This window comes from Podarcis bocagei (assembly GCF_964188305.1).
Source record: "Podarcis bocagei genome assembly, chromosome: W".
Lineage (NCBI taxonomy): Eukaryota > Metazoa > Chordata > Lepidosauria > Squamata > Lacertidae > Podarcis > Podarcis bocagei.
Genome location: NC_138131.1, coordinates 17,877,637 through 17,896,372, shown reverse-complemented (window position 1 = coordinate 17,896,372; position 18,736 = coordinate 17,877,637). Strand labels below are relative to the sequence as shown.

General features: G+C 46.9%; 1 protein-coding gene and 1 pseudogene across 3 annotated transcripts in view; one reads left to right on the top strand and one right to left on the bottom strand.

Annotated features, from left to right (window-relative positions):
* LOC308577824 (UDP-N-acetylglucosamine--peptide N-acetylglucosaminyltransferase 110 kDa subunit-like) overlaps positions 1-18,736 on the top strand; it is a 150,886-nt gene that overhangs the window by 70,912 nt on the left and 61,238 nt on the right. For both annotated transcript variants that reach the window (XM_081178207.1, XM_081178206.1), the window contains exons 7-9: positions 7,715-7,910; positions 12,042-12,182; positions 13,555-13,655. In XM_081178207.1, coding sequence (XP_081034333.1) covers positions 7,715-7,910; positions 12,042-12,182; positions 13,555-13,655 — 438 coding nt within the window. The remainder of the gene's footprint in view (positions 1-7,714; positions 7,911-12,041; positions 12,183-13,554; positions 13,656-18,736) is intronic.
* LOC308577851 (U6 snRNA-associated Sm-like protein LSm5 pseudogene) lies at positions 9,187-9,929 on the bottom strand (annotated as a pseudogene). The gene has a single exon. The product of its transcript is annotated as a U6 snRNA-associated Sm-like protein LSm5 pseudogene (transcript).

Sequence of the window (18,736 nt, the reverse complement as noted above, 5' to 3'; positions counted from 1 at the left end):
GTTTGACCCACAGCCTGTTGGCTTGCAGTCTGCTCAACACTTCTCTGACGTCTCTCACATGTTGCTCCTCATTCTCAGAATACACCAACACATCATCTAGAAAGGCAACGCAATTCTTGTAGAGCAAAGGGCCCAGCACGTGGTTCATAAAAGATTGAAAACACGCGGAGCCTGCTTGTAATCCAAATGGCATAACGAGGTATTCAAACGCCCCCAAAGGGGTAAACATGGTGGTTTTCCATTCATCCCCTTTCCTTATGCGTATCAGGTTGTACGCCCCCCTTAGATCCAGCTTTGTGAAAATCTTTCCCTTCCTCACCATGGTCAAAATATCATCAATTCTGGGCATAGGGAACGCCACCGGTTCAGTCACTGCATTCAGCCGCCTAAAATCACATACAAGTCTCGGCTTGTCCGCATTTTTTTTGTCCACAAAGAACACTGGGCTCCCCCCTGCTGCTTTGGACTCTCTGATGAAGCCTCTCTTCAGGTTCTTGTCAATGAACCCTCGCAACTCCTGCATTTCCCTGTCTGACATGGCATACAACTTGCCCACGGGAAGCTGTGCTCCAGGGAGTAAATTGATCTGACAATCAAAGGGTCTATGAGGTGGTAGTTGGTCAGCTTCCTTCTCACTGAACACGTCGCTGAGATCTGCATACTGTGGTGGTACCTTCACCTTCCCCATTACTTCAGTCCCTGCTAGGGTGGCTTGGGCCCCTACTGAACCCTTCTCCCCTTTGCAGTGTTCTAGGCAATGTGCTGAACCAAAGGACACCACTCTTTGATGCCAGCCAACCAGCGGATCATGTAGAGCTAGCCAGCTCATTCCCAAAATAATGGGAGCGCCCCCCAGGGTGGCCACATTAAACGCTATCAGTTCTGTGTGCCTTGCCACCCTCATTATCATTGGGACAGTCTGCAAGCGGACTCCTCCTCCCAACAACTCCCTGCCATCAATCGTGGTCACCTGCAGGGGGTTGCTTAAAGGGATGGTCTGTATCTGGTGTTCAGCAGCAAACTCCTTGCTCATAAAATTGCAGGAGCTGCCTGAGTCCAATAGCGCCTTTATTTTTAGGGGGTGCCCATTCTGCAGCTCTAGCGACACTTCAATCACTAGAGCAGGTCGAGGAGCTTCTGGCACGGGCACTTTCACTGCTCTTTGGCCTGGCTGCAGTGCCCCAATTGTGGCAACCAGGCGTTGGCTTTTACCTGCTCCGCTCCCCCTTCTTCTCCCCCCTCAACAGCTCCCACCATCCCTTGCCATTCCTTCCTCTGGGGGCAGACTCTGGCAAAGTGGCCTGGCTGTTGGCAGAGATAGCATTTCCGGGGGCCCTTTCCCTCCTTCTTAGCTCCCTCGCTGGTTTTTGAAAATGCGCGCGCGCGCGCTGTTCCGATTTCCATCGGCTCTGCCGGCGGGAAAGCTGGCTCAGGAATGTCTGGAATGCGGAACTCCTTCCAACGTTCCCCTCTCCCTTCCCGCCTCTCCAAGGCTCTTGCCTCCTGCCGCGCTCCTATGGTCAGCGCAGATTTGGTCAGCTGATCCATAGACTCCGCCCTGGGGCTCCGTGCCAGCTCGTCTTTCACCCCCGAAGAAAGACCTTCTTCAAATAGCATTTGAACGGGTGCCGCCGATAAATCCCAACTCAGTCTGTGAATCAGCATGGTAAACTCAGTCCAATATTCACGGACAGATCGACTCCCCTGCTTACAAGCCATTAGCTGTCTGCGCACCACCCCTTCCTCAATATCGCTGGAAAACATGATATCCATTGCACGAAAGAACTTCATTGTGTCCTTTAGTATGTCATTGTGCGTTGCCATTAGGGGTCGAACCCAGTCTCTAGCCCCTTTCTCAAGATGCCCAATTACAAAAGCAACTCGCGATTCCTCATCAGGGAACTCATCGAACTGCACATTAAGGGCATATTGCATCTCTGTCCTAAAAGCATGGTAGTCCTTGGGGTCCCCCCCAAATTTCTGCACCAATCCTGGTACCTTTCTGGGGAATTGAGTGGCTCTCCCCTTCTTGTCTGCATCCTGAGCCCTTCTCTCCTCCAGCCTCGCCGTCTGCAGGGCCAGTTGAACCTCCAACGCTCGGTATCTATCTTCCAAGCTTGGACCAGCTCCAGCCCCTGCTCCTCCGGTTCCGGTTGGTTCGCTCATGATGCCTTCTCTTGCACAGGCAGCGTACAAAGACTGTCGGACTGCTATGAGGGTTTGATTAGCTGCTTGTGCGTGAAAACGCGCTCCCTCAGAGTTTGTGCGGCCCCACAAACCTCCGTGTGTGACGGAGCTCCTCAGACATGTCTGCTCTAGTCACTAGTAGAGTCCGACAGTGGCTGCCTGCGGAAGCGTTTCCAGCAAAGAAGTTCCTTAACGGAAACGCGTCTCCTGGACTCACGGCGTGACAGTTTCCTGCGAGGTATGGGTCTCCCTATGGGAGACTCCGATACCTCCCCACTGTTCTCGCTGGAAGCCTCCCTGAGCCCTCCCTCCTGCTCGCATTCCCTCAGAGACCCACTCCTCCCCCTGCTGGTCCCTGCTTCAGCAGTTGAGTCTCTTTCATCCTGCCTGAGTCCCTCCACCACCTGATGCTCTGATGGCAGTTCCCTGACAAGTGCTTTTAACTGCACTGGTTTCTGGATCTTGTAAAGTTAAAAGCAAGTCATCAGCAAAGGCTTTTAATTTATATTGCTTGGATCCCACTACAATGCCTTTAACCTCCTCTTTCCTCAACATGTTTAGCAAAACCTCCAGAACAGAAATAAATAGCAGAGGGGAAAGCGGGCACCCTTGCCTGGTTCATTTCTCAATTCTGATTTCCTCTGAGACCACATTATTAACTATGATTTTTGCTTTTTGTTCAAAATAGATTGCATTGATACCATTTAAAAATTCCTGGCCAGCCTCAATTCTTTCTAGGTTTTTCATCATAAATAACCAAGAAACATGATCAAAGGCCTTTTCAGCATCAATAAACATTAACATTGCTTTACAATTTCTTTTCGCTTCCAACCTTTCTATTATATCAATTATATTTCTAATGTTACCTTTCATATGTCTCCCAGGCAGAAATCCTGCCTGGTCCTTATGTATATAATTTGATAGAACCTTTTTTAATCTATTGGCCAAAATGTTTGCGAAGATTTTATAGTCCACATTAAGTAATGAGATTGGTGTATAATTTTTTACATCAGATCTATCTTGATCTATTTTTGGAATCAGAGTGATAAATGCATCTTTCCAGGTTTCGGGAGATTTGTCCCCTCTTAAAATCTTATTACACACATCTGCCAATGGTTGAATTAGCCAATCTTTCAATATTTTATAATATTTTGCAGAAAGACCATCCGGTCCCGGGGCTTTGCCTAACTGCATCTTATTTATTGCCATCTCAACCTCCTGTCTTGTAATCATGCCATTTAGTAGGAACCTTTTATCCTCGGGAATTTTCTGCATTTCATTCACCGCAAGAAATTGCTCAATTTTATCCTTATCTTCTTTACCTTTTTTATACAGCTGTTTAAAGTATTTCTGAAAACATTTCCTTATATCTGCAGGGTTTTCCATAGATTTTCCATCAGATACAATGTTTGTAATAGTACTTTGCTTCTGTCTCTTTTTTAATTGCCAAGCCAACAATTTCCCACATTTATTCGCAGATTCAAAGTTTCTCTGTTTCATCATTTTAATTTTCCATTCTATTTCCTGGTTAATAATTTGAGAAAATTGAATCTGCAATGCTTTAATTTCTTTTGGAATCTGTTGACTCTTTGGCATTAATCTTAAACTCTTCTCTTTGTCTTTTATTTGAGACAGAATTTTATCTTTTTTCTCATTCTGTATCTTTTTCCTTATCGAGTTCTGTTGTATGAGGAAACCTCTCATTACTGCCTTGCTTGCATCCCAAATGACTCTTGTTTCAACCTCTGTGTTCATATTCAGTTCAAAATAATCTTTTAGAGTCTTTTGGGTCTTACTAATTATCTGTTCATTCCTCAACAACTCATCATTCATCCTCCATCTAAAGGAACCCTGCAGGTATAATTTCATCTCCAAAACCACTGCATTATGATCTGAGCAAGTCTTAGGGCAAATTTCTGTTTTAGTAACCTTAGGAACCAAATCTCTGGATATCCATAAATAGTCGATTCTCGAGAAAGATTGATTTGAATTTGAGAAAAAAGTGAAATCTCTCTCCATTGGATTTTGTAGCCTCCATATGTCCGACAAATCATATTTATCAGTCACATCGAAAGAAAATCTTTGGTAGTCTGCCGGAACTTGGATTTTTCCAGCAGAAGAAATTTATCGCCTTGTGCCGTAATTTCAACTGCAATGTACCTCCCTTCCTCATCTTTAAACAACAATTTGGGGTTCCATTTTTCTTTAACATAAAAAAACACACCTCTTTTTTTCACTTTGTCGGATGAAATAAATTCCTGCCCAAGTTTCTTATTTTGGAGAATTTTCCTATGAAGTCTTGTAACATGTGTTTCTTGTAGACAAATTCTGTCCAAATTCTGTCTTGCCAGTACGTGATAAACTTGATTCCTCTTAAATCGCGAATTTAGACCATTCACATTCCAGGAGTAGATTTTCAAAGACATCCTGATTTGTTAGGGGCCCACTGCCCCTGCCCCTAATGAAGGAGAACTTTCCAGTCCAAGCTCTTTTGCGTTTTTCTCCAAAAATCTTTCTTTCTCTCTGACAGTTGTTATTCTTTGTTTCCTTCATTGAAATTTAAAAGATAATCTTTCTGGGAACTCCCACCTGAAGAAAATGTTCTTTCTTAGGGCACTGGCCAAATCCGTATAGTTATTTCTCAGGGCCAAAAAGTATGTTGGAACGTCTTTAAACAGAATTATTCCCTTCTCATCTATCTTTAAACTTTTTTTGTAATGGTGGCCTAAAATAATATCTCTCTGCTCTTTGGTTTTTAAAATCACCATACAGTCATGTGTGATCTTAGTATCTTTTTTAGGTCCAAATCTGTAGGCTTTATCAATCCAGGAATTTAATTCTTCTTTTGAGAGGCCCCAATACGCTGCAACTTCTTCAGTTAACCAATCCTTCAAATTATCCCGCTCTTTCTGGGGTATGCCCCTCAATCTCAGATTACATTCCTTCTGTTTTAGCTCGAGAGACGCAATTGAAATTTGAGATTGTCGCTGAATTGCCTCTAAATCAGCAATTCTCACAGTTTCCAAACGCGCCAGTCTTGACTCATGTGCTGATACATCTGAATTAACTTGCGTCAAATCTTGTCTTAATTGAGCAAAGTCACTTTTTAATTCCTATATAGACTTTTGATTTCCTCTTACTTCTGTTTTACCGTATTTTTCGCTCTATAACACGCACCCGACCATAACACGCACATAGTTTTTAGAGGAGGAAAACAAGAAAAAAAAAACATTCTAAACGAAACAGTGGATGTATGATTTTTGTAGTTCATGCTGTGGCCACAGACATGTGATCTGACAGTGAATTTGAAGTAGCCCAATGCAAAAATCCTGAGGATCCATGCTTTGTAACCACGTTTTAAGTGGGGAGGGAAGGAAAAGCACTCAAGAGACAAGGAGCACGCGTGGGGTGGGTGGAGAAGGATGCTGCTAATAATGCAGAAGAGGCGTTTAAGGGGAGAAGGCTCCTCTCCTCTCCCGCTTTGCTCCTTTAAAGCATACAAGCTTTGCTTTTCTTCCTCCTCCCCGCTCATCCCTGGCTTAGCAAGCTGAAAAACTTTGCTGCTATGTAGCGAGCTGAGTGGGGAGGAGAGGGGGACAGAGAGCCTGCTTGCTTTAAAGGAACCAACCGGACAGGAGCCGCTTACACTCGTGTAAGCGGCTCCTCTCCTCTCCTGCTTTGCTCCTTTAAAGAAGCAGGCTCTCTGTCCCTCTCTCCTCCCCACTCAGCGGCTCTTCTCCCGCTTTGCTGTTTCAAAGCGAGCCACGGAGGAGGGAAGGAAGGGGAACCATGGATCCTCTGCTCACGACTGCAGCAGATCCCCCCCCCCTCGCCACCCGTAGGCATTCCCTCCATAACACGCACAGACATTTCCCCTTACTTTCTAGGAGGAAAAAAGTGAGTGTTATGGTGCAAAAAATACGGTAATTTCCTGAAGCAATTGCAACACAGACTCCTCAAAAGCTGGTGACTTAGAGTCCCTTCTTGGTTCAGTTTTTGCTTTCTTTGTCCTCTCTCTCCTTTCTCTCCCCCATCCATAACTTGCAATTCTTTTGTTCAAGGTCAGTCTCAAACAAAGGGGAGATAAGGAGACAGACAGTTTCTCTTCTCAAGCCTCTTCACCAGTCTTAATATAAAAGTCAACAGTCTCTCTAACTTTTAATCCTTTCTTAATTCCCCAGAAGTTAATAACACAGTCCCAATTTACAATTTATATTTGGGGGTAGGGGTACTGTTTAAAAGAGAAAGGGAAAAGAAAAACCTTTGAGTTCGGGCAGCTGCAGTTACTTTTTTCCCCCCAAGTAGGAAAACGAAAGTTGAAAGTGTCATTTTCTTTACAACGTCATAATGAAGTCTAGTCTTCCCGACCGGGTAGTCCGCTTCCACAAAGAAAATACCTCGTAAATCCAAACTGTCTGCAAGGATTAAAAGAGTCTGAAAAGTATATCCCCCTTCCCCCTGCTAGTAGGAGGGATACAGAGATTAACTTGAAAGTCTTTAGAAAGTCGTAAATTTTAGATCGCGGCTTCGGCTGATGTAGCTGTTTTGTCTCTTAATCAGAGGAAGGGACTGACCTCCATTTTTTTTAAGCCCCTGTCCTTTCCAAATAAATATCCAAATTTTTAATTCATTACTCTTTTCCAATCAAAGTTGCTTGGAGAAATTGGCCACTCACGATCGCCAGACTCGGAGCTTCATGCGATGAAGGAAGCGAGTCTATTCCCAAGTGGCTCCGTCTCCAACCCCACCCGCTCTCAGAGCCCTTATCAAGAGCTTACCGGGGGGGTGAGGGAGTCGTTCCAGGCACCCGCAGGAACACCAAGTCCTCGGAATGTTCAATCCAAGGTTTTTAAGAGGTACCACGTCGCTCTAGCGGGTTCCCCAACCTTCAAAGCACCGGTGCTCTTTCAAGTGAAAGAGCTCACCCTTCCAGCAGAACGGGCAGCCAACACGGAACTGATGGTGAGGTTTAATAAGTGAACAGTTTCTGTTTGGACAACTTTTCTGCTGCACTTGATTGAAAGTCCTTTCCTTCATAACAATTTGAACAATTTATTTAACTAATAAAGGAAGGCTTCCTTATCGGAATAATCAAATCCCTTTTTTACAGAATGGTTCAGCCTTGCTGGCATCCTCTTAATATGGACAAGCAGAGGAAGGTTTCCTTTTTGGAGTAACGAGTTTTCAGAAATGCATAGACTTATTAGAAATGTATAGACCAGTACTGATGAAATGACGGTGAGGTTTAATAAGTTAACTCTGTTTGGACCACTTTTCTGCTGTACTTGACTGGAAGGAGAAAAAGAATCATTTCCTTCAGAACCATTTAAACAATTTATTTCACTAAAGGAATAACAATATGGCACAATGTTTTTACCGTTCTGTCAAAAACAAAGGTTCCCGTCTTTTTTACAGAAAGGTTCAGCCTCGCTGGCATCCTCTTAATAGCCCTCCCAAAGCATTTTTTTTTGGATTTTTATCCACCCTGATGATAATGAAACTGAACCACTCCTTGCTCTCATTTCAGAGCCGTGGCAGCCTATCTACGGGCCCTGAGCCTGAGCCCCAACCACGCCGTCGTCCATGGCAACCTGGCCTGTGTGTATTACGAACAGGGGCTGATCGACCTGGCAATCGATACCTACAAGCGGGCCATTGAGCTCCAGCCCCACTTCCCCGACGCCTACTGCAACCTGGCCAACGCACTCAAAGAAAAAGGCAGCGTAAGAAACCCTTCTGCTTTCTGTATGTCGGAGGGTTTGCTGAATAAACCCTTACGGAGGATGGTGATCTCAAAATTGGGCTTTGGGGGGAGGGACTTGGGGAACAGTACTTAAAAGAAGTCCTCTTTTATTTTTTTAATATAATTTTGATTCAGTTTTCCTATCTTCCCTTTGTCACGTTCATATCAAATCATATAATCACATACAACTTTGCTCATACCGAGTGTCTACTTCCTCACCCCGTTCCCACTCCCTGGTTTACTTAAGCAATCACAATCCTCTTAGCGCAGGCATGTCCAAAGTCCGTGGGGGGCTAATCCGGCCCGCCAGTCAGTTTAATCCAGCCCCTGTGGCAGTTTATTTCCTAGGGTAAAATCCTAAAAACACCTCAACAAGTTCAACCCTTTAAAAATCTCAACTTCAACCCTAAAGAAAAGCTCAACAATTTGGGGTAAAACCATAATAAAACCTCAACAACTTCAATCCCCCAAAAAAGGTTAACAACTTTGGTTGGCCCTTACGGCCCTTCACTTCATCAAATCTGGCCAACTTTGAAAAAAGTTTGGACACCACTGTTTTAGAGATCGAGCGCCCAAACCACAACCCAAAACCCACTGATTGATTGAAGTGCCAACATGTCAATTGAACCTGTATACCTCGTTTTTTCTGTGGGTTTCACATTTCTTCTTTATGACTGCTGTCGTCATCAATAACCCTTCATCAAAGTTACTGCGCTAACCTTCTTCATTAGATTATCTTTCCATTGATATATAATTTTATGGTATAACTTGTTATTGGTTTCAGAACTCACAGGGTTAAGGAGTTCTGGTGACGTCTCTTTCCTGAGGCGTGGTTAGAAACACATACGGGAGTGGCTTGACGCCAAGTGTTTCAGTCTGGTTTCGCTTTTGCGGAGGGAGGACGCAAGATGTGTGCGTTGTCACCCGGAGAGATTTAAGATCTGGTTTACTTCATGATTAAAGGCTACCAAGATAAGGAACGCCTTTGTGTCTGCTCTGAATTTATTACCCACATGCTGCAATTGCTTCACCGGTGTGTTTACTCTGCTACCGGCAAGAGGCAGAGGCAGGAAGGATCTTTGGATCAGCACGGACAGTCTGTAAGCTGCGCAAGGGGAAGCGTGCTGGACTCCATGTTTGTTTTTCTTGGAGCTCATGGCAACTTTGGCCTCTCCGTTGCCATATAACTCAGCGCTTTTTTCTTTAAAAAAATGTTTAGGCTCCGGGGGGGGGGGGGGATAAATACAGTTCCAGTCGGTTCAAATTGGAAAAGAAATTTCCTGAAATGGAAATTTGCCTTTATATAAATGTAAAAAAATAAAAATTAAAAACGCATCAAGTTTCATCAGCATATTCCTATGGAAGATTTAACAGGAAGTCTTCAATGATGGCATATGACTTTATTTACACTTCTGGTCCTTCTCCGCGAACCAGCATTGTTATGTTATTTCCATTTAGCAAAATCTGGTCTAGCTTTGTAATTCTTCATCCTTGGGTATGATCTCAAATTTTGTAACATCTTTCAATACCATGTTGACAAAGTCCTCAAATGCTAGGAGTGTGCCAACAATTTATCACTTTTCATCATGATGTGAATTCGTGAGCCTATGCACTTGTCCCCCAGCTCAAGAGGCAGAAGCTGAGACGGGTTGGTAGTCGCGTTGGCTGCCATTTTGCCCCAAATCCGGACTAATTGAGTCCGCCATTCTCTTAAGTTTTCAAACAGCTTAGTTCTTGAACTACTTGGAACCCGGATACTTCAAAGCCTGAAAGGAGTGTTCCGGTTTTGGAACTTTTTCCAGAAGCAGAACGTGCTCTGTTCTCAGCATTACTTCCGTTTTGAGTGCCACAGAGGGAGGGAAGGCAGGCCAGGCGGCAAGCGAGCAGCAAGGGATGTCACTGCCACCCCCCCATCCACCTCCTGCTTGCAGGCAAGTAGGAGTGAGATTGGGCTGCTCTGTTGGCAGCGTTGCTGCTTGCATGGGAACAGGAGCTGGATCGGGGCAGCTCAGCTGGGGCGATGAGGGGGTTGTGGCTGTGCTCCCCTCAAGGGGGAGGTTTAAAGGAGCCCCCACATACGCACCAGAGCCCTTGCAAGGCAGCCAGGCTGAATAGTTGCTGAGGGTGTGGTAGGTGGAAGCTGCATCAGAGAGCCCCTGCACCACCCAAAGGCAGCCAGGCGCTCCCCAGCTGAGCTGCCCAACCCTGCTCCTACTTGAGAGCCAGCAGGAGCGGAGGCAGGGATCTCTGAGGAGCAGAGTGGAGGCTCCGCACTCCCCAGCTGATCGTAGGACACTTAACTCTTGGCTCTGCCTAAACCAGGCATGACCCAACTTGTCCCTCCAGCTGTTTGGGGACTACAAGGCCCACCATCCCTGACCACTGGTCCTGTGAGCTGGGGATGGTGGGAGTTGTAGTCCCCAAACAGCTGGAGGGCCAGGTGGTGGAATGACAGAACAGCTGAGGCTGCTTACAGAACCCCCTCTAACAGTGGACCAGGCACCCCAAGAAGCAACGGAGGAAAAGCAGTCGTGGCAATTCGCACCTGAGACATACAAGCAGCGCTCTTTACAAAAGAAATCCCCTTTCGCCACTCAAGCCCTTGGGTTTACATTCCCCCATTTTCGTGACACCTCCTCCTAAGGCACCCACTTTTTGCCGGCACAATAGACACCAATTGCATCTCCTTGGCTAAACAGACTCTTGTGCGGGCATAGGCAAACTTGGCCCTCCAGCTGTTGGGGGACTACAATGCCCATCATCCCTGACCACTGGCTCTGTTAGCTAGGGATGATGGACGTTGTAGTCCCAAAACAGCTGGAGGACCAAGTTTGGCCACACCTGATCTTGAGCATTGGTTGCCAAACTTGGCCCTCCGGCTGTTTTGGGACTACAGCGCCCATCATCCCTGACCACTGGTCCTCTGAGCTAGGGATGGTGGGCATTGTAGTCCCAGAACAGCTGGAGGATTGTCCCAAGAGCGCCTGGACTCAAATCGTCTATTGAAAACCTCCCTCTGGTGGTTTATCACCACCACAGCTACTCACTTTGGGTGTCAGTAAAGCAAATGGTCTAATTTGCCGGCGCCTCAATGGTATCAAGCGTCGGAACAACTTGGCCACAATCAGGAAATTTTGCCTGCGGTATGACTTTGTTTCCTCTTCCCATTTCAAGACTCTGGCACCCTATCGGCGTAATCTAGCAATCCCAAAATACAGACGCGCTTTCACTCTTGCAAGATTGAATGTATCGCCCTGGGCTGAACTCGAAGGACGATGCCAACAGATTCCACCCGAAAAATGCTCCGGTCCCTGCGGACGCAGCCAGACCGAATTGGCGGTGCATGCCCTTTATAAAAAGGAATTAGATTATCACCCCTCTTTTTTTGTCCATTCCAGGTCGCCCAACCGCTGCCAGATTGGCAGATCAAAAGGAGCAGGTGACAGCAGAGGTGGCAAGGTTTTAAGCCGGGGCAATCAGAATAAGATCCACTATTTGACTTTTGATTCAAAACCCCAAAATGTATTTTACACCATGGACTTTTTATCTCTATTCTTTGTATATCGCAGGGGTGCCCAAACTTTTTCCAAAGAAGGTCAGATTTGATGAAGTGAACATGCGTGAGGGCAACCTGGACAGTTGTTGAGCTGTTTTTTGGGGGTTTTTTAAGGATTTGTTGAATATTTTTTTTTTTAAATTAGGCCCCCGAAACTGACTTTGGACGTGCCTGGTATATCATATTGTTGTTTTATTGCTGTGGCCGATGGCTGACGCAAAGAACGATTCCTTCACGCATTCCCCAGCTGCCCGTTCCTACTTGCAATCCCGTTCCTACTTGTGAGCAAGCGGGAGCCGGCTGGGGATCTCTCGGAGGCTTTGTGCTTCTCAGCTGAGCCATAGGTTCGCCACCGCTGCCTGAAACATAAATCCAGCCGTAGAGGCTGGCACATGAATCGGGGTCATCGCAGCGCAGCCTTTTGGGCGCCTGTGAACCACGTCCTAATATTTGCGTAAAAACTCAGTTTTGTGTTTCGAAGGCTGCTGAAGTCGAGGAATGCTACAACACGGCCTGCAAACAATTCGCGTACATACTCTGTTTTATGTTTTAAAGGTTGCCGAAGCCGAGGAATGCTACAACACGGCTCTCCGTCTATGCCCAACTCACGCGGATTCTCTTAATAACCTGGCCAACATCAAGCGAGAGCAAGGGAATATCGAGGAGGCTGTCCGCCTCTACCGGAAAGCTCTTGAGGTACCTGCGTGGAGAATTACAACAATAATAATTATTATAATTGACACACAAGGGTTAGGCATGCATACCCTGGATGCCTGGTTTGGGGCTTTTTACAAATCGCCAATCAGATTTTTTGTGATCAATAACGGAAATAATGGTGACGAACTGAAAGTGAAATAGCATTTTAAGGTTCGACAAAGCATGGTGTTCATTTGGCCCGATAAGTCACTTTGGGAAAGAAAAGGGTCTGTGCCTGTTTTTATAGTCATGGGCCTCCTATAATGATTGAAAATCTGCTTTTTCATCAGAAAAACAAAGCAAGGCGATGAAATTGAAATAAAAGCTGGACACTTGCCACTCCTTGTCAGCTGAGCTTGATCATCTGATAGTCTTATTTTCTAACAGTATTTCCTGTGCATGCTAAAAAGGCAGTCCATAGGCCCCTAATTATTATTGTTATCATTATTATTATTGTTAATTTTTACAAGTTATTCCAAATGGCGATTTGTTTTGCGGCTGGCCGGCCCCCGACATGTTTGAGCATAAAAGAGGGGCTCTTTAAAATACGGCATTGATCATTTGACAGTTTGATCTCCTAACAGTATTTCCTATGCACGCTAAAAAGGCAGTCCATTAGGTCCCTAATTATTATTATTGTTTATTATATAATAATAATAATAATAATTTTTACAAGTTAATTCCAAATGGTGATTAATTTCAAGCTCGGCCCCCGCAACCTTTGGGCCTAAAAGAGGGGCTTTTTAAAATACGGCATTGATCATTTGATAGTCTGATTTCCTATGCATGCTAAAAAGGCAGTCCATAGGCCTATTATTATTATTATTACTACAAGTCATTCCAAATGAGAATTTGTTTCGTGGCCAGCCCCCACCACGTTTCAGCCTAAAAGTGGGACTTTTTAAAATATGGCATTGATCATTTGACAGTCTGATCTCCGAACAGTATTTCCTCTGCATGCTAAAAAGGCAGTCCATAGGTCACTAATTATTATTAATAATTTTTACAAGTCATTTGAAAGGTGGATTTATTTCGCACCCGTAACCTTTGAGCCTCAAAGAGCGGCCTCCGTCTCTTTAGAATACAGTCATACCTTGGGTTACAGATGCTTCAGGTTGCATTTTTTCGGGTTGCGGACTGCCGAAACCCGGAAGTACCGGAACAGGTTACTTCCGGGTTTCGGCAGTCACGCATGCTCAGAAGCTCTAAATTGTGCATTGCGCATGCGCAGATGCGTCAAATCGCAACCTGCACATGTGCAGACGCACCGCTGCGGGTTGCGAACGTGCATCCCACACAGATCACGTTCCCAACCCGAGCATCCACTGTACAGCCTTCTTGGGGGAACTAAGAGTGATCTTCTTCCCTGCAGGTCTTCCCAGAATTTGCGGCTGCGCATTCGAATTTAGCCAGTGTTTTGCAACAGCAAGGAAAGCTCCAGGAGGCTCTTATGCACTACAAGGAGGCCATCAGGTGAGCTTCCAAAGCCATGGGAAAATTAGATTGAAAGAGCTCCTCCTTATTGTATTTTAATTTTGCTGGAAGCAGCCCAGACTGGCTGGGTATAAATAATAAATTACAGCTCGGCTTTTAATACCATCCTCCCAGATATTCTTATTAAGAGGCTGACGGATCTGGACCTTTCTTCTACCATCTGTGACTGGATTAAAGGCTTTTTGAGGGATTGGACACAAACAGTGAGGATTGGGACTGTTACAGCTACCGCCCTGAAGCTTAGCACTGGCACCCCACAGGGATGTGTGCTAAATCCCTACCTGTACTCATTGTACACATATGACTGCATATCATCTGATCCATGCACAGTAATTATTAAGTTTGCAGATGATACTACCATAATGGGCCTAATTGTAGGCGGAGATGAAACAGCGCATGGGGGAGGTTCAAAAAGTATTTACTTGGTGCTCAGAGAATAACTTGCACCTAAATAGTAGTAAGACAAAGGAGATGGTGTTGGACTTCTGGAGGAAGAGAGGGGAACCTGCCCCGTTGTATATCGGGGGGGGGGAGGCTGTGTGGAGAGAGTGTCATCCTTTAAATTCCTGGGAGTTTACTTTAGTGAGGACCTCACTTGGAAAATCAACATAATTCAGGTGGTCAGAAAGGCCCAACAGAGACTCCATTTCCTCAGGGTTTTACAAAAGAATAATGTTAAACAACTGATGAACTCCTTCTACCGGTCCACAATAGAAAGTGTCCTTTCATATTGTATCACAGTGTGGTATGCTGCCTGACAGCCACGGACAGAAAGTCTCTATGGAGGGTGGTGAATACAGCACATGATATCATGGGCTGTCCCTTGAGTCCGCTAGATGACATTGCAAGGGATCGTTGCCTTAGAATAGTGAGAAAAATTCTCAGGGATGACTCACACCCTGGCCAGCACCTCTTTAATCTTCTACCCTCGGGCAGGAGATAAGAAGCATAATCAGCCGTACCAACAGGCTAAAAAATAGCTTCTATCCGTGGGCTGTTAGGCTGTTGAACAGAAAATAACATTGCGAAATTGACTTGCGAGGTGGTGCATTGTTCGATAAGAGACTGAGTGGGGGGTGGAGGGAGGCTCATTTAATTTCATTGTACACAGGATGTGCAATGACAATAAAGGTATTATTATTATTATTATTGTCAGGGGACTGCCATCAGAACAGGGGAGGGAGGCAGGGACACCGTTGGGATACAGGGAGCCGCAGAAACTTCTAAGGAGTAGTTCCTCGTCCAGCGGTGGGGAAAGCCACACCTCCAGTGGAGAAGAGAGGGAAGGGGCCAGCCAAGCGAGGAGAGGGCTCGAAGATGCTGCTGAGAGCCCAAGCGGAGGTGCACACGCCACTTCCGTCGCCCAACTTGCGCAGAGGGGTGAAACGCAAGGAGGGGAGGTGGAGAATTGGGGCGTCTTAAGTTCTTACGTTGGGGGAGAAGCCGGGAGGGGCCACTCCCAGATTCTGCAAGTGACTAAGACGGACATGAACCTTGTGTATCTGCACTGTAAATAGTTGGCACAATAAAACCTGTAAAAGACAGGTCAGAGTCCTGCCTGATTACTCACTGAGCTGATAAGGCTCATTTTCTTACGAGCCCTCCCAGCAGAGCATCAAAACAACACAGCAGAAGGATGAGATAGGTATGAGCTACATTTTTATGCTTTATTACTAAGCTATGCAGAGAGCAAAGAAATATACATCTCCCTGTGAGGGCAGAGAGCAACTGAACAAAGGAAACAACTGAACAAAGGAAACAGGAAACCAGTAACGTCACATCCCGTCTCCCTTTCCCCTGAGACTCCAATAGTATCTGGACTCTTTGGAATGTAAACACAGTCCTGTGACTGCAAGCAGCTGCACAGTGAGGAAACAGAAACTAACAAAAGGTACCGGGGCTGGTGAGCAAATTTAGCGGGAACCCTCAAGAGTACCTTGCCTTTAAGATCGAGTTTAAATACGCTGGACTTGCAAAAGAAAGAGTTTGACAATGATGAGGAGAGGGTGGCATTCATAGTTGCCCACTTAGAAGGAGCAGCCCGGGAATGGGTGAGAGCCCTGATAGCGGCGGGAAACGATGCCCTCCAGGACTTGAGGAAATTTTATGAGGCGATGGTCGCAATGTTTATCAGGCGCACAGTAGAAGGGCCCCATCCGTGCCCTCCCAAGGCGGGCATAGTAGTCAAGGTGGTGCTGGAGCTCCCTAATGGCCACCTGGTGGAAGTGCAGGCCTTGGTCGATTCAGGAGCCAGTGCAAATTTCTTCATCAGAGACTGCCTTGGAGCACCAGTTGCACCTGCTCCCGCTAGACTTTCCCTTGCAAGTCACCACCATTGATGGGAGAGTTGCTGGGGGGGGGGAGTGACACCCCCCCATGAGAATGAGGGTCTCCAAACACTCCAGGACCATTGCTTTTCATGTGACCACCTTGGCAGGACCTCCTATCATTCTGGGAATGAGCTGGCTGGCTCTCCATGATCCGGTGGTGTTGTGGCACCAGCGATCCCTCACCTGCAGGTTGGCACACTGTGTGGAACACGGTCTGGGAGGGGAGGAGCCATGGGAGAGGAAGGCAAAAGTCACTATGGCGAGTCTGGGGGAGAAGATAATTCCTCAGCAGTATGCGGATTTTGAGGAAGTTTTCAGCGAGCGGGAGGCTGACAAGTTACCCCCACACAGGCCGTATGATTGTCAGCTCAATTTAGTCCCAGGGGCCAGACCGCTGGCGGGTAAGCTGCACTCAGTGTCAGACCAAGAGATACAGGATCTGAAGGAGTTTAATTACAAGAACTTGAGAAGAGGTTTCATCGGAGAATCTAAGGTGGTGGTGGGGAGTCCAGTGTTGTTTGTGGACAAAAAGGGGACAAAAGTGCGTCGCCTAGTGGTGGATTTCAGAATTGTCAACTCCTTGAACCCCTCGCTTTCCCCATGCCTTACATCGATGACGTATTGGTTAGAGTACGCCAGGGCAGAATTTTTTACCAAACTTGACCTCAGAGGAGCTTACAACCTGATCAGGGTGTGGGAGGGAGACGAATGGAAGACGACCATGTTTACACCGTTAGGGGCATTTGAGGATCTCATTATGCCCTTTGGACTACAAGGCAGAAGTCCCTGTTTCCAGGCCTTCATGCATCACGTGCTGGGTTCCCTCCTGTACTGTGTCTGTTTCTTGGATGACCTCTTGGTCTTTTCAGAGAATGAGAAACAGCATGTGGAGGACGTTCTGCAACTGTTGGAGAAGCTCAAGGAGCATCAGTTGTGGGTCAAACAGGAGAAATGCCAGTTTCATGCTTGTGAGGTCGAGTTCCTGGGGGTACCGGCTGTCGGATAGGGGACTTGCCATGGATCAGGAAAAGGTGAAGGCTGTGTTAGACTGGGAAAGCCCCAAGATGAAGAAGGATGTGCAGGGATTCCTGGGCTTTAGCAACTTCTACTGAAAGTTTATCAATAACTTTGCACATTTGTTGGCGCCCATAACTGGTTGTCTCAGTGGGAAGAGAAAGTTTCTGTGGACTAAGGAGGTGCAGCAGGCCTCTGAAAGCTTAAAGAAGGTCTTTGCATCAGAGGAGCAGTTCTTGCACGTGGATCCTGACAAACCCTTGTGGGTGGAAACGGACGCTTCAGAGTGGGCCATTGGCGCAGTCCTGTTACAACAAGATGCAGGGGGAGATTGGAGGCCTTGTGCCTTTTTCTCCCGGAAGCTGAACAAATTGGAGCAAAATTACACAATTTATGACAAAGAATTGCTGGCCATTTATGCGGCTTTTAAGCAGTGGAGACACTTTCTGATGGGGTGCAGCAGCAGATCCAGGTTTGGACAGGCCACAAGAACTTGGAATATTGGCACACCGTGTGTGCTTTTTCAGAGGCCGATCCGTTGGGCAGAGTTTTTTGCCAATTTTAACTTTAAGATCCAATACGTCCCTGGAGAACAGAACGTGAGAGCAGACACGCTATCCAGGAAGCCTGAGTATATGGAAGATGAAGGGCCACCCGTGGCCAGACATAGACTCCAGGAGGACAAATGGACCTGTGGGGGAGCACTGGCAGGGGAGGCAGAACTGGTGAGACTCACCAAAGACGATGACTTTGCTCAAAGGAAATTAGGCGAGCTCAAGGAGGGGCTGGGAGCAGATGGGGGCTTTGAGGAGAAAGGGGGGCTGTTATTCTACAAAGGGGCACTGCCGTATTTTTTGCTCCATAAGGCGCACCTGACCATAAGGCTGGGGGGGGGACCGGGCTTTCCCCTCCAGCCCCAACAAGTTATGGGAGAAGCGGCCTGCACGCAGCCTGTCCGCAGCTATTTGGGGCCACACGTGCAGCCTGTCCGCTTCTCCCATATCTTCTCAGGGCTGGAGGGGGAAGCCCGGCCTCCCCCAGCCCCGACTGGGAGTATTCCCCACCTCCCTTTAAAGAGCGCACAGCTTTTGCGGGAGGTGGGGGAATTCCCCCACGTCCCACAAAAGCCCACAGGAGCCGTGCACCCTTTAAGGAGCACACGGCTCCTGTGAGCTTTTCTACGAGGAGGGAGAAGGGACTGACTGGCCGCGTCAATCCCTTCTCCCTCCTGGGGAAAAGCCCACAAGAGCCGCAGGGAGCTTGTGTGTGGCTCTTGGGGGCTTTTCCTGCCTGCCTCCCCCCTGCATTCGCGTCATAAGACGCACACACATTTTCCCTTTTTAGGAGGGAAAAAGTGCGTCTTATGGAGCGAAAAATACGGTATGTACCGGGAGAGCCTTTGAGGGTCAGAGTCCTCAAGCAGCTCCATGACAACCCTACAGCTGGGCATTTTGGGCAACACAAGACCATGTTGTTAGTTACGCAGGATTTCTGGTGGCCCAAGGTAAGGGAGGATGTGCGGGAATATGTACGAGGATGCGACACGTTTCAGAGAGCAAAGAGGGAAAGGGTGGCTCCGGCGGGGCTTACCCACACCGGGGAGACCATGGGAGGCAGTGTCCATAGACTTCATGACGGACCTGCCCATGTCCTGAGGTAAGACGGCTGTCATGGTGGTGGTGGACCTGCTGACCAAGATGTGTCACTTTGTGGCAT